At 41.4% G+C, this 12,597-nt stretch overlaps 1 protein-coding gene across 1 annotated transcript; it reads right to left on the bottom strand.

The window, feature by feature from the left end:
- Positions 1 to 9,964: 9,964 nt before the first annotated feature.
- Positions 9,965 to 10,515, bottom strand: LOC131222632 (arabinogalactan protein 14-like). Its single transcript, XM_058217776.1, has one exon. The coding sequence runs from the start codon at positions 10,409 to 10,411 to the stop codon at positions 10,223 to 10,225; it is 189 nt and encodes a 62-aa protein (XP_058073759.1). The 5' UTR covers positions 10,412 to 10,515; the 3' UTR covers positions 9,965 to 10,222.
- Between the last annotated feature and the right edge of the window lie 2,082 nt (positions 10,516 to 12,597).

Below are 12,597 nucleotides of genomic sequence, written 5' to 3'. Positions count from 1 at the left end.
GTGATCATGGATTTTAGATTGGACATATGATATGTCTTATATTTGGGGGTGTTATAAAATAAAGTGATTTTATAAAATATATTTTAAATAAAAAATATATAAAAAGTTTTGTAAAAAAGCTTCCGTGGGATTTTTTAGAATAGTCCCACATGAGAAAGGGAAGAGAAATTTTTGTCGTTTAAATGAAAACAGTGGAGTAATATAATATTTGCTTACCTAGTCCAAGGACAATGGACCTTACGTGCACCCGAACACCCGCGCTTGGGCACGGGATCTGGTTCGGTCACGGTCACAGTGCGAGGGCGTGGGCAGGTGAGGCAGTGTGGCTGTAAAGGCACTAGTGGCGCACTTTGCACGGTGTCGGTCACGGGCTCGGTGCAAAGGCATGGGCATATGAGGCAGTGTGGTTGTATAGGCGCTAGTGGTGCACTTTGCACCGACACGGGCTCAATCTCGTCTCAGTCACGGGCTCGGTGCGAGGGCATGAGCATGTGAGGTAGTGTGGCTGTAGAGGCGCTAGTGACGTACTTTGCATGGGCTCGGGCTCGGTCTCGGTCACGGGCTTGGTGCGAGGGCGTGGGCATGTGAGGCAGTATGGATGTAGAGGTGTTAGTGACGCACTTTGCACGGGCACGAGCTCGGGCTCGGGCTAGATCACGGTCTTGGTCTCGGCCACAGACTCAGTGCGAGGGCGTGGGCATGTGAGGTAGTGTGGTTGTAGAAGTGCTAGTGGCCCACTTTGCACTTCGCACGTGATGTGGCTAGTCTCGGTCTCGATCACGGGCTCGGTGTGAGGGCGTGAGCATGTGAGACAGTGTGGTTGTAGAGGCACCAGTGGCGCGCTTTGTACGGGCTCGGGCTCTGGCTCTGGCTCGGGCTCGGTCTCGGTCACGGGCTCGATGTGAGAGCGTGGGCATGTGAGGCAATGTGGCTGTAGAGGCGCTAGTGGCGCACTTTGCACGGGCATGGGCTCGGGCTCGGTCTCGGTCTTGGTCACGGGTTTGGTGCGAGGGCGTGGGCATGTGAGACAGTATGGCTGTAGAGGCGCTAGTAGCGCACTTTGCACGGGCTCGGGCTCGGTGTCGGTCTCGGTCACGATCACGGGCTCAGTGCGAGGGCGTGGGCATGTGAGGCAGTGTGGCTGTAGAGGCGCTAGTGATGCACTTTGCATGAGCATGGGCTCGAGCTCGGTCTCGGTCATGGGCTCGGTGTAAGGGAGTGGGCATGTGAGGCAGTGTGGTTGTAGAGGCGCTAGTGGCGCACTTTGCACTTCGCACGTGCGCATCGTGTCGCAGAAGGTCTCTCCCTTCGCGAACCAGAGTGAGACAGGTGCAAGTCGCAGTGCGACTAACTGGCTAAGTAGGATGGCTGGCCGAAGGAAAGACTAGAGGACTGAATGAGAGTCCTCCAGTATATATAAAGAGACTGAAAAGAACTGTTGCAGCAGAAACTGTAACAGCTATGCCATTAGTGCAGAGACCAGCTGTAACTGCTGTATGGCTAGCCCAACAGTTAGAAAACAGATAGCTATTGTCTCAGAATGGTCACATGCAGCAGTGGTTATGACTCATCAGAAAACGGCCATAAAACGGTTAGTTTTCAAACAGCTAGAAATGACTTAATGGGAGTTATTTCCCTGGACCATAACCCCCCAGCCGCCACAGCCTATATAAACAAGGTCCGGATGGGATTCCAAACCATCTCTCAATCCACTCCAGCAGACCCATACGAACTAAGACAACCACTCCTCTCCTATACTCCAGTGAATTCAGCAAGACAGTAAGGTTGAACCATTGCTTGAAGAACAGACCAGCGATGTGGTTTAGAACGGTTCAACTGAACTAGTGACTGAAGAACTGACCAGTGCAGTGGTCTAAAAATAAATAAATTATTCTCTTCTCTTTTTTTTTTGGGAATTTTCTTTTATTGTAATTCTGCCATACTGTGTATAACAGAGCTCCATTAGTGGGCATTCGTGTTTGCTAAACACAGACCCACATCAGGCTTGTCGTATCCTAGAAGTGGTTTGCCTGTAACCTATCAACATACTCAATCTTTTTAAGTAAGGGCAAATAACGCTTTAAAGACAGCATCTCAGACATGCTTCAGCCTGTCCTTAGTTTAGATCATCTTGATTTTTCGGGTTCCATATTTTACAGAAATATTATTATTCTGTATAATTTCCAACAAGGGGTTGTTTTCATCTTAAGTTCATTGGTTTCTTTGAGTGATTCCTCTAGTCATTTTTGGAAATTTGAAATTGGATACGACAGTTATTACTTGGAAGATATAGTTCATGTAACTCAATATTCTGTTAGACTATAACCATCAAAGGTGTGTGGAGCTTACTCATGTATATCATTTCATAAGATGTACTGTTGTCTTATGTGAAGGATTGACTTGGGTTAGTATAGATTGTCTATATCTTTGAGAGCCAGCATGGTGTCAATTTATGCCTTACTATTACTTTGCACAAGAGTATAAGTGTATCATGAATAAATGATTTAAATTCGGATCTTTGGTAATTCACATTGGTGGATTGAGATCAAGTGAATTGTCTGGAGGCTCATTAGCTTGGACTTTGATCGTTATATTAATACTTGATGAAGCATAAAAAATTATTTGATTCTTAAATCTGAAGACATATAAGGGTTATGATCTTAACTAATCAATTTGGCTCTTTCTACGAGGTCCATATATGGGCCAATAAAAAAGTAGACGTAATTAGAACTTCCATCATGAGTTATTGATTCTTGCACAGGCTAATAAAGGATCCATTAGTTTGCCTAGGAACATGTTTATGTCTTTGATGTAGATAAATCTAATACTCATCAAGTAGTTTTTCCACTAGACCCAATCCTTGAAATGTTTTAAATAGGTTTTTAATAGTTTTTTGCCATTAAAGTTTTGTTTTAACTATTAAAGCTTATCTACTTTTGATTGACATGTGATATGATAATTAGTGAATATGGCATGACAGTGGATGTATTGAATCATGAGTATATACATGGATGAGGGGGATTGACAGTGATCTTTCACAATAAATTACACCGAAGTCCATAAAGTTACAAAATACCATACTAGGTGTACCCTTGAAATCCTAACCACTCCTTATTTATATGATCATATTTCAAAAGAAAGATAGAGCTAGTCATGGGCGTCCCGCCCCATGAGATGTGTGAGACCAGGGAAAATGAGAGAAATTCTAAGAGAGAGTGGAGATTCACTCCACAATTTTCTATTATTCTCACGTGTGGTTCATTTTTATGGATAATATGTCTTCCTTAATACTTATCAAAAGATTAGACGTTGGGCTATCTTAAATTTCTGGTATTGAGATAAATTAGGGAGATAATTATTAACTTAAGAGATAGGCTTCGTAGGCATCTCATTCGTGCACATTGCGTATAGGTATGATCTCCACCTTTTATATATTATTATAATAAAAAATTCTTAAAATGAGTTGTATGATTAAATTACGTTGTTATTGTATAGTAGGGACCTAACGGATGATACCAAAGAGATAAGAGTAACCAAAAAACAGTAAAGTTGATTCCCTACGACAAGGTCTCCCACTAAATTCCAGCTCCGAAGTTACGTGAGGCTCTATGATGTCCGTGAGAAATTCACCCTATCAATTAATTTTTAACTTCTCATTCTAGGTCAAGGGACAGAAAATAAAGTGGATCCAACACTCTTGAGATCCACGCCAGAGGAAAAAGTGGGGAAAGTGAGGCAAATCAAAACTCAAGCGTCATAAAATGGGAAGTAAATGCCTGCCCTCTGAATCAAACCTTCAGGGAGTCCAACATTCTACGGTTCACAATACACGCGGCAAGGTGATGTGGAAATCGGATCTGCCCAGGGCACAGAAGTGGATTGCATGGTGTGCCACACACCATTGACATCATGGTGTGTTGACATGGGCCCATCACGATGTATTTATTATACACACACTGTATATTCATTTAGAGATATCGTTTTAGGGTATGAACCTAAAAACGATCTATCCAAAGCTCAAAAAAAAAAAAAAAACAGTGGGATAATGACTATGATTCCTGCCGTTGAAACATTCATAGGGCTCACTATGATATTTATTTGCCATCCAACCTATTCACAAGATCGCACATATTTAGATAAAGGGCAAAAATAAATTCAGATTCATCGAAAGTACCTATAACCCTAAAACTGGTTCCTGGTAGACGTTCTATTATTACTAATTTCTGCAGTGTCTACTTGAGCTTTGTATGTCTCGTTTTTGGCCCTATGCCTTAAAATGATTTTGCCAAATGTACAGATGACATGAATATAACACGTACATTATGGTGGGCCCACATAACTTGGTGACGTCAATACACCACTAAAGTCGGTGGTGCACGGCACACCACGCAGTCCGTTTCCCATGGGCAGGTATGGAGGGTTTGCTTCTCAAAAATTACACCCGTCAGGCAATCATGTCCATCTAACATAGAGCTGTTAGACCTGGAGCCGTTTAATATCCAGTGTAAAAGAGCAGCAGTTACCGGCCAAGGATGCATGCAGGGTGGTAAACCTGTACAAAAAGCACCGGATGAGATGAGTAGATACTCTTTCAAAAAGTAAGCTATCCGTACAGGTGTCCTGAGGTGGACAGAGGAAGCGATTCCATCTTGCCTAGGTCCAGGCAGCGCTCCCAGTGTATGAGTTTTCACCCATTTTAGGGCATAGCCCCCAGAATCACATCCAGTGGGACTAGATAGTTGGGATTGAATGCTGACCATTAAAAGGGGGGAAAAAAAAAAAACCTTCCTTAGAGACAAGAAGTTTGATCAAGCTCATATTTGTATTTTTCCTTTATCTAAGTCCATGTAACTATGTGAATAGGCTGGATGATGGTGTCATTATCACCACTGCTTCATGTGTTGTGGACCACTTGAGCCTTGAATCTGCCTAAGTTTGGCAGCTCTAAAATAATCCAATAAAAATGAATGTATAAGAGTGAATAAATCCCATACATTGTGGTGGGCCGACGGAGCCCCTGCCTGCCAGGACACAATCTGCTGCCGTGGAGAGATGGCTTTGCCATATTTTGGTTCGTCCAGCAAATGAAATAGTTGTCTGGCTGGTAGCGTGTGTGAGTTACAGCACATTGGTTCCAATGGTGACACGCCGACTGAACTTAAGTAGGCCAGCTCTCAAGTGGTACATGTTCAAACGGACCCGCACCTTCTAAGTCATGGGCCAGACTGTAGGCGAAAATTACATTGACCGGGCAGTCCTAACCATCGATTTCTGATTTTTTCGGCTTACAACTAACTCCTGTCTGCATGGTTTCTGTACCGACCAACCACCTGTACGGCTGTACAGCAGATTTGTTGGAGGGCGAAGGTGAAAGAAGTGCTAATGTCCACGGTATTGGGATCATGTTCAACAAAAAGCTTTGTGGGGCAACCATGATGGATACGTGGCATCCACCCATCCATCCGTTGGACAAGCTTATGTTATGGCCTGAGTAAAAAAAACACACGCCAGTCCAAAACTCTACTGGAGCAAGCAACCACCATTGAAACTTTCTAGCCCCGCACAGCATAGCAGGGATGAAAGCAACCACCATTGAAACTTTCTAGCCCCACGGTGATGTTGATATGCAATCCAACTCCTCACTAAGGTGAGCCAAAAGCTAAAAACAGTAAAACCAAATATTAGCCATGGTACCTCTAAGGAAGCTTTCAATGGTCCATATCCCCATCACCAATGTTCCTTTTTGTGTCCTATGGAAGTTTTTTATAAACCTGATTTGTTGGGCTTTAAGTCCTAGTATGATTTGGCTCAACTGACTGATAGAGTGGATGTCACCCATATTTCAATGGGCCTCACAACTTTTGTTGCATGTGCTCCTTGCAATAGGTGAGTGAGAAATTCAAACTTCAGGTTATCCTAATGATAGAGAATTTTCTTTAATGTAGTTCAATGATGATGTATCATGTGTGTTTTTTAGATGTGAGCTTCTTATTAAAAAATAAAAATATGATTTCATTTAATATAATCTTTGAACTCAATTGTAAGCAGTGTTTGAATTATCTTCGATATTATCTTTATCTATAGCTCAGCGATACTGATAACGCTAGTAATACCAGAAATTCTAGGTATTAGCAATGTATCGTTAAGTATCAGCAACGTATCAATATTGCTAATGTAATCGTCAATATTTTCAACTACATAAATTATAGATGTCGCTTGTATTGGCAATGCATCAATATCACCAATGTCTTAGTTATGTAAATTCTAAGTAGTGCTTGTATCATAAGTGTATTAATGATATTTCAATAATATCGCTAACGTATTGATATCATTAAAATTTTGTTTATTAGGAAAAAAAATTAAAATATCGCTAACGTATTGATATCATTAAATTTTTTTTTTCTGGGCACATGGTTGTATGCAGTATTCAATTTGTCATTGAAAGTATTGAGAATATCTCGATATTAACGATATCGCAACATGCGAGATATTGAGACCACAATCTTTCATTTCTTTTTCAATTGTTAATGATTTCTCGGTGAAATATCATATGTTGTTGAAATTTTGCAATATCGATGGATGTTTGGATGAAAGGTTAGATAGTTAAATATGTCGGAGGGGATGGTTGGACTAATTTCTTACAACAACACGTGCTTTTAAGGCTCCATTAAATAGAAATTTGTTATGCTTGCATTCTTTTTGCAAATTTTTTATTTCTAAATATACAAATATTTACATTTTAACATCTGTTAAAGTTTTGCTGAAAATTCCACCGTTTTTTCTATATTTCTTCGCATTTCTAGTTATCAGCGATATTATCGGCAATATCAATATTGTTTCCATATCTCTAGCCAGTGAAATTTATAGTGATATTAATACTTTGAACATTAGTTGTAAGACTAGATTTAAATGACATACATGACGCAGATTTAAATGACATACGTGACGCTTGATAATTGGACAATGCTAGGCCTGTAGGAAATTGGTTGCAAGCAATCTGCGTCTAGAAAAGTCAGCATCCCTAATCATGTGTACATGGACAATGGACAGCTCATCTGCCTAACCAATGCACTAGAGATCATCAGCATCCTACAGACTATTTTATGCAAACACACAAACCACCGGATAGAGAAAAAATTATTGAGATGCAAACTCAGGTGGGTCACACCACATGCATAATGGCATGGGATGTCCACCAAAGAATTACGTGCAAAACCATGATGATGTGTATATATTTCCTTAAATCCATTCCCCATGTGTGACTTACAGAAACGAAAGGAGTAACAATCGTCAGAATCCAACACACAGACCATCACGCAGCAAAATCTTATAATTTTAGACCTAATTTTACATTTTTTAGAGTAAGGTGGTCCATCTTTCTCTCTATTTGGCTAATTTATTATATTTCTGGTTAGCGGAAGGGTTCTCACCCCATGAAGAGTGGGGATGTCAGAAGTATGACATGATGGCCCCATACAAAGGTTGGATGTCCTATGTGTTATGTAAAAACAGTTGTTGTAAGCAATTTTGCATATTGCAACGTTGCCAACTCAATGACCTGATGCTGCCAACTATAGATATTTTTGCAAATGACTATATTAAAATAATATGTTTGTAAATAACTACATTAATTTGTAATTACGACAGATACCCACTCTCCGCTAGATTTACTCGACTGACTGTTTGATTCTTTTGATCTGCATGTTAAAAAATTACAAGGATCTTCAACCAATGAATAACTAACAAGCATAGCCAATCAATCTCATTCATCTATCTGTGCTTTTGACGTGGTCCATCTTTCACTCTCAGATCTAAAGTACGGTAAATAAATCCCGACCAGAAATGATGGGACGTCAAACCTACAAGTGAATGGAGGTGGTACACCAACCTCGGTAGCGTGTCGAAGTGGCGAAGTTTAGTTGTCCTTGCGATGATGTATGTGTTAACAGTGTTATATCTTCAACCTCCACCCATTCCATGAGATCATTTTAGGGCCTGTTTGGCTAGGGGTATTGAGTTATATTAAATAAGATTGCATTGCTAATCTCACTTTGAAATTGAGAATGACATGTTTGAAAAGTGTGTGAGATGAGATGAAAATTAACTTTAGTGGCTTTGGAAAATAAACATGTATTGGAAAGTGTGAGATGGGATTACAAATAGCATGGGTGATGAATTTTTGCTTTATCCCAGTTCAATTCAAGTATAATTTGAAAGTAAATATCGAAATTTATTTCGTAATGCATATATTCCAAACATGGAGTTAGAAAACGTGAGATACACCTAATTCAAAGACGATACCTTACACATGCATTTATTGTAACTATTGCAATTCTATCCTCCGTAATCCCACCAAATGCAGTTGCCTAAACCAGGCATTCGCTTTGAGGTTTTTTTTTTATTTAAAAAAAGGTCAGATCCAAAGCTCAATTAAAGCACATCAAAACAATTAGTGACGATTATACCCTTAACATTGAAAACTGCTTTAGGCAATTAAGAAAAAAAACACAGTTCTGAGTTAAGCCGATATTTCTTCTCTTCACCCATTCGGTGGTGGGTGCCAAACCACGCAATCCGCGCCCCAGGTGCATCGGATGCGCTTTGGCTAGTGAAGCTGTCACTAGCTACGTGGCTCGTGTCGGTGGGCCCACCGTGATGTATGCGTTCATTCATTGTTAAAGATCATTTTAGGGCCTGTTACCAAAAATGAGACAGATGTAAATCTCAGGTGGACCACACCATGGGAAACCGGCCGCCTGCAGTGTTTATTTGACATCCAACTTGTTGAGGTCATACGGACATGGATGAATGCAAAAAACTAAATATCTAACTTAGATAAAAAATAAAAAATAAAAAAAATAAAAAACAAACTTTTGTGGCTTCCATGAAGTTTTTAACGGCGGGAGTTCAATCAACACTGTGTGGTCCACTTGAGATTTTGATTTACCTCATTCTTGGACTCGTTCCATAAAATGATCCGAAAAAATGGGTCAATAGCTTGGATGAAACACGTACATCATGGTGGGGCCCACGGAACACCGACCACTAGCCAATCCGTTTCCAAGTGCATCCGGTCCTCCGGATTCCAAATGGAGCATCTTTAAAATCACACCATCAAGTAATCCTAGCCGGCCAATTCCTAACTATGAAAGAATGGTTACAAGTAAAACACAAGCGTTAATTTTGGGTTACTATCTACCCGCAGTTGGGTCAGAGCTTTGGACGGTCAAGATTACCGTACCACGACTACCATTTTTAAAAAACACGGTGGTTAGGGGAAAACACCCTTGCCCACCTCGCGCCACGTCTACCTGGGTTACCTTCCTGACACGGGAAAACGACTTAACGTACATGGAATCCACGCCTTCCACCCACTACACTCCCACTGTCCGGCCTTGATTTACAGTCAGGTAAGCCACCCCACGAAACATGAAAACGAATTAAATTTATGTGGTATAGTCCATCTGAGTTTTGGAAGTATGATTTTTTAAAGTTATTCTATCATCTCGCCGAGGCACGTTAGATGAATAGATTTCGAGGTACATAAACACCACGGCAGGCCTTATCGTTCGTTCCATCCTAACTGTTCCCTAAGCGTGGCCCATCGTAGTTTTGCATTTTCCTTATTCTTGGATTCAACAGTGAACATGAGGCAGCATACCTGATGGACGGTGTGGATCTCTTGAAAGTGTTACATGCACGTAGGTAGGTGCTCTTGGTTTGCCAAAGAAACCCGTTAAGGACCCACCATGAGGTACGCTCGTGGGGTTTCTAACTAGAACTGCTACACGTATATCAGAAGAGGAATTATCTTACGTTCGGCACGTTCGTGCGATGGTTGGGTGATGAGATGGGTCCCACACCACGATTGCGAGATGTCCCACAAAACAACCAAATCGATCCCAGCCATCCAACACAAACCTTTTCCCCACAAAAAGCAGATAGTAAATACAAGGATTCCACATTGATCAATAGACAAAATCGTTTATTTGTCATTACACATGTAATGTAAGAAATACAAGCAGACGATGAGAGAGAAATAGATTGAATGCCGAAACTACCCCAACCTCTACTCTCTCTCTCTCTCCCTCCCTCTTTCCTTTATTTCCTAATCATCTAAAAAAATCCAACCATCATAAAAATACAACGCCATCAACCACCACAATAATCATCGAATCATACCCAATTCGAAAAAAGATATAAAGAAAGAATTAAAATCTTCTCAGCAGTAGAACAACCCAAAGATCAGAGCGGTGAGGGAGGCGAAGAGGGTTGGAGCGAAGAGGGAGGTGGCGTCGGATGTAGGACTGGGAGCCGGAGCGTCGGCGGCTGCGGTCCGTTCGATCATGGAAGTGGCCATGATCACGGCCATCAGGGCAACAGCGAAGATTCTAACCTTCAAGGCTTCCATTGATTTGGGAAATTGGGGGGTTCGGAGCTTTTTCTACGATTCCTCTTTTGTAAGTGTAGAAGAGGAATTGTAGAGACGGAAGCTGGGATGAATCTTGGGAAGAAACGAAGAGGGGCTGGGCTTTTATACATGTGCGGTGGGGTTGCCCCTCTTGCCCGAGCTGCCCGGCCTACGATATCCAGTTTCGTGGTTGGTGCTGCCCGTTGTTGACAGGGTGTCCGCCGTTTGGTGCCATACAACTGGCAGAGGCTTTTGTGGTCCCCACACCTGGCTGTCCTTCTCAACCACCTTCCCTTCTTTTGTGTTTTACTATTTTTTTAGTTGATACGGTAGAGCGAGCCGGATGAACCGGAATATGGTAGACCATCTCTCTATATGAAACGTGGAAGGATTATGTTCAAATCTGGTCCGTCCATGTAGAGAGACACAGCATGGATATTATAATTCTAAAATTTTTGGCCTATCAGAAATTTATATGCCGCTGAAAATTTTCTCCATTAAAGTAACGGTGGATAATTAAAACATTTAACGGTCAAATTAGTAGTGATAAAATATAGAAAAAAAATATGTGTTTGTTTCATGTGTTTTTATTTTTAAATGTAAGCCATCCATCGTGATGTCAGTATATGGGTGGACCCGATTAATACATTACCCTGCCACGTGTCCCATGATCAGATGACTCTACCATGTTCAGCTTCTTATGTCTCTACTGTATTATCTTCCTCTGTATGCGACGCACATGGACAGAAAGGAAGGTAGTCATCGGACTTCTGAAGCAAAGTGTAGTCTGCCAGGTGGGCCATGTAGATCACTATAACTCTGTAAGATACAATGCATGGGATGGGATCCAAAAAGAATGGGCCGTCGATTTCATCCTTTTTCAGCAAAGATGATTCTAAAATTTGAAAAAACAAAATTGATTGGAAAATTTTTGACCTTTTTGTGAATATCTTTACATAGAACGAAAAGATCCGATTTTTAAATTGAAAATAGTGAGTCCTAGATGGACCCTAACTCTTGAACGGTTAGGATCATCAATATAAGTGAATAATTTACTATATTAGTGCGCGGAGTATGGACTAATTTTCGTTGCATGCGGAGTACATGACCGGACCTTTCGTGGGGAAAATGGAAGGCGAGGATTTGCTCTCCTTATTCATTTTTTAACCATCACAAGTCTCGCCTCGTTTGTTTATATATATATATATATATATATATATATATATATATATGGGAAGAGGTACTATGCGCTCGACCTCACGAAAAGTTCCCTTGAGGTCGAGCTGTGTGGGCCCCACCGTGATGCGTGTCGACCATCAACACTGTGAATTTGATGGGTCCCCTCCCTCTAAATTATGGGATATGCCAAAAATCATCCGTATACGGAACTCAGGTGGGCTATACTATCTAAAATCATGTGAAGACATGCCAAAAACATATAAAAGCACTTGGTGGGGCCTACTTGAGTGTTGAATGCTGCTGAAACTTGGTCTGAACTCTCATCCAAGTGGGACACACATAATGGATGGGCTGGATTTGCAAACCACATCTCGGTGGGCCCAAGAAATGATTATGCATATTTTAATGGTGCACGGTCCCTCCCCACTTCTGTATGTGGTGTGGCCCAAAAAAGTCACGGATTGACTTGATTTTGAGGCATAATTCCACTATGGAATGGTGCATCTGACTAATGGGGTAGATGTTCAAAACGCATCACGGTGGGGCCCACACAACTCGACCTCATGGGACGGTCTTGTGAGGTCGAGTGCATAGTACCTTTTCCATATATATATATATATATATATTCATTCGCTACGAGGAAATATATGATCCTCTAATCCTCTAGTCTCAATCATAGACAATCTCACAAACCCTCTACGGTGGAGATGAATCTAGGTCCACACATTAATGGAGCACCTCTGATGAGCCATAACATAGGAACGGACCGATGGGAGTTACTAACAATTCTAAACATCATTTATTAATGGACGGTTATAACAAATTTGGTGAACGGACGAGAAATTTGTTCATGTGTTAGATGGTCAGACCCATTCCGCAGGACGCACACTAGATCAGGCGTTGCGATTCTGAGTTTTGCTGGTTGAGTGTGGACCGTTTCTTTTGCTGGCCACTGATTGGATGGCTACTACGATTTCAGTCTTCTTGCTTTCGTATTATGGCTATCC

The sequence above is a fragment of the Magnolia sinica genome, chromosome 13 (genome assembly GCF_029962835.1).
Source record: "Magnolia sinica isolate HGM2019 chromosome 13, MsV1, whole genome shotgun sequence".
NCBI classification, from domain to species: domain Eukaryota; kingdom Viridiplantae; phylum Streptophyta; class Magnoliopsida; order Magnoliales; family Magnoliaceae; genus Magnolia; species Magnolia sinica.
The sequence above is the reverse complement of the archived record's forward strand: the minus strand, read 5'-3'. Positions and strand labels throughout refer to the sequence as shown.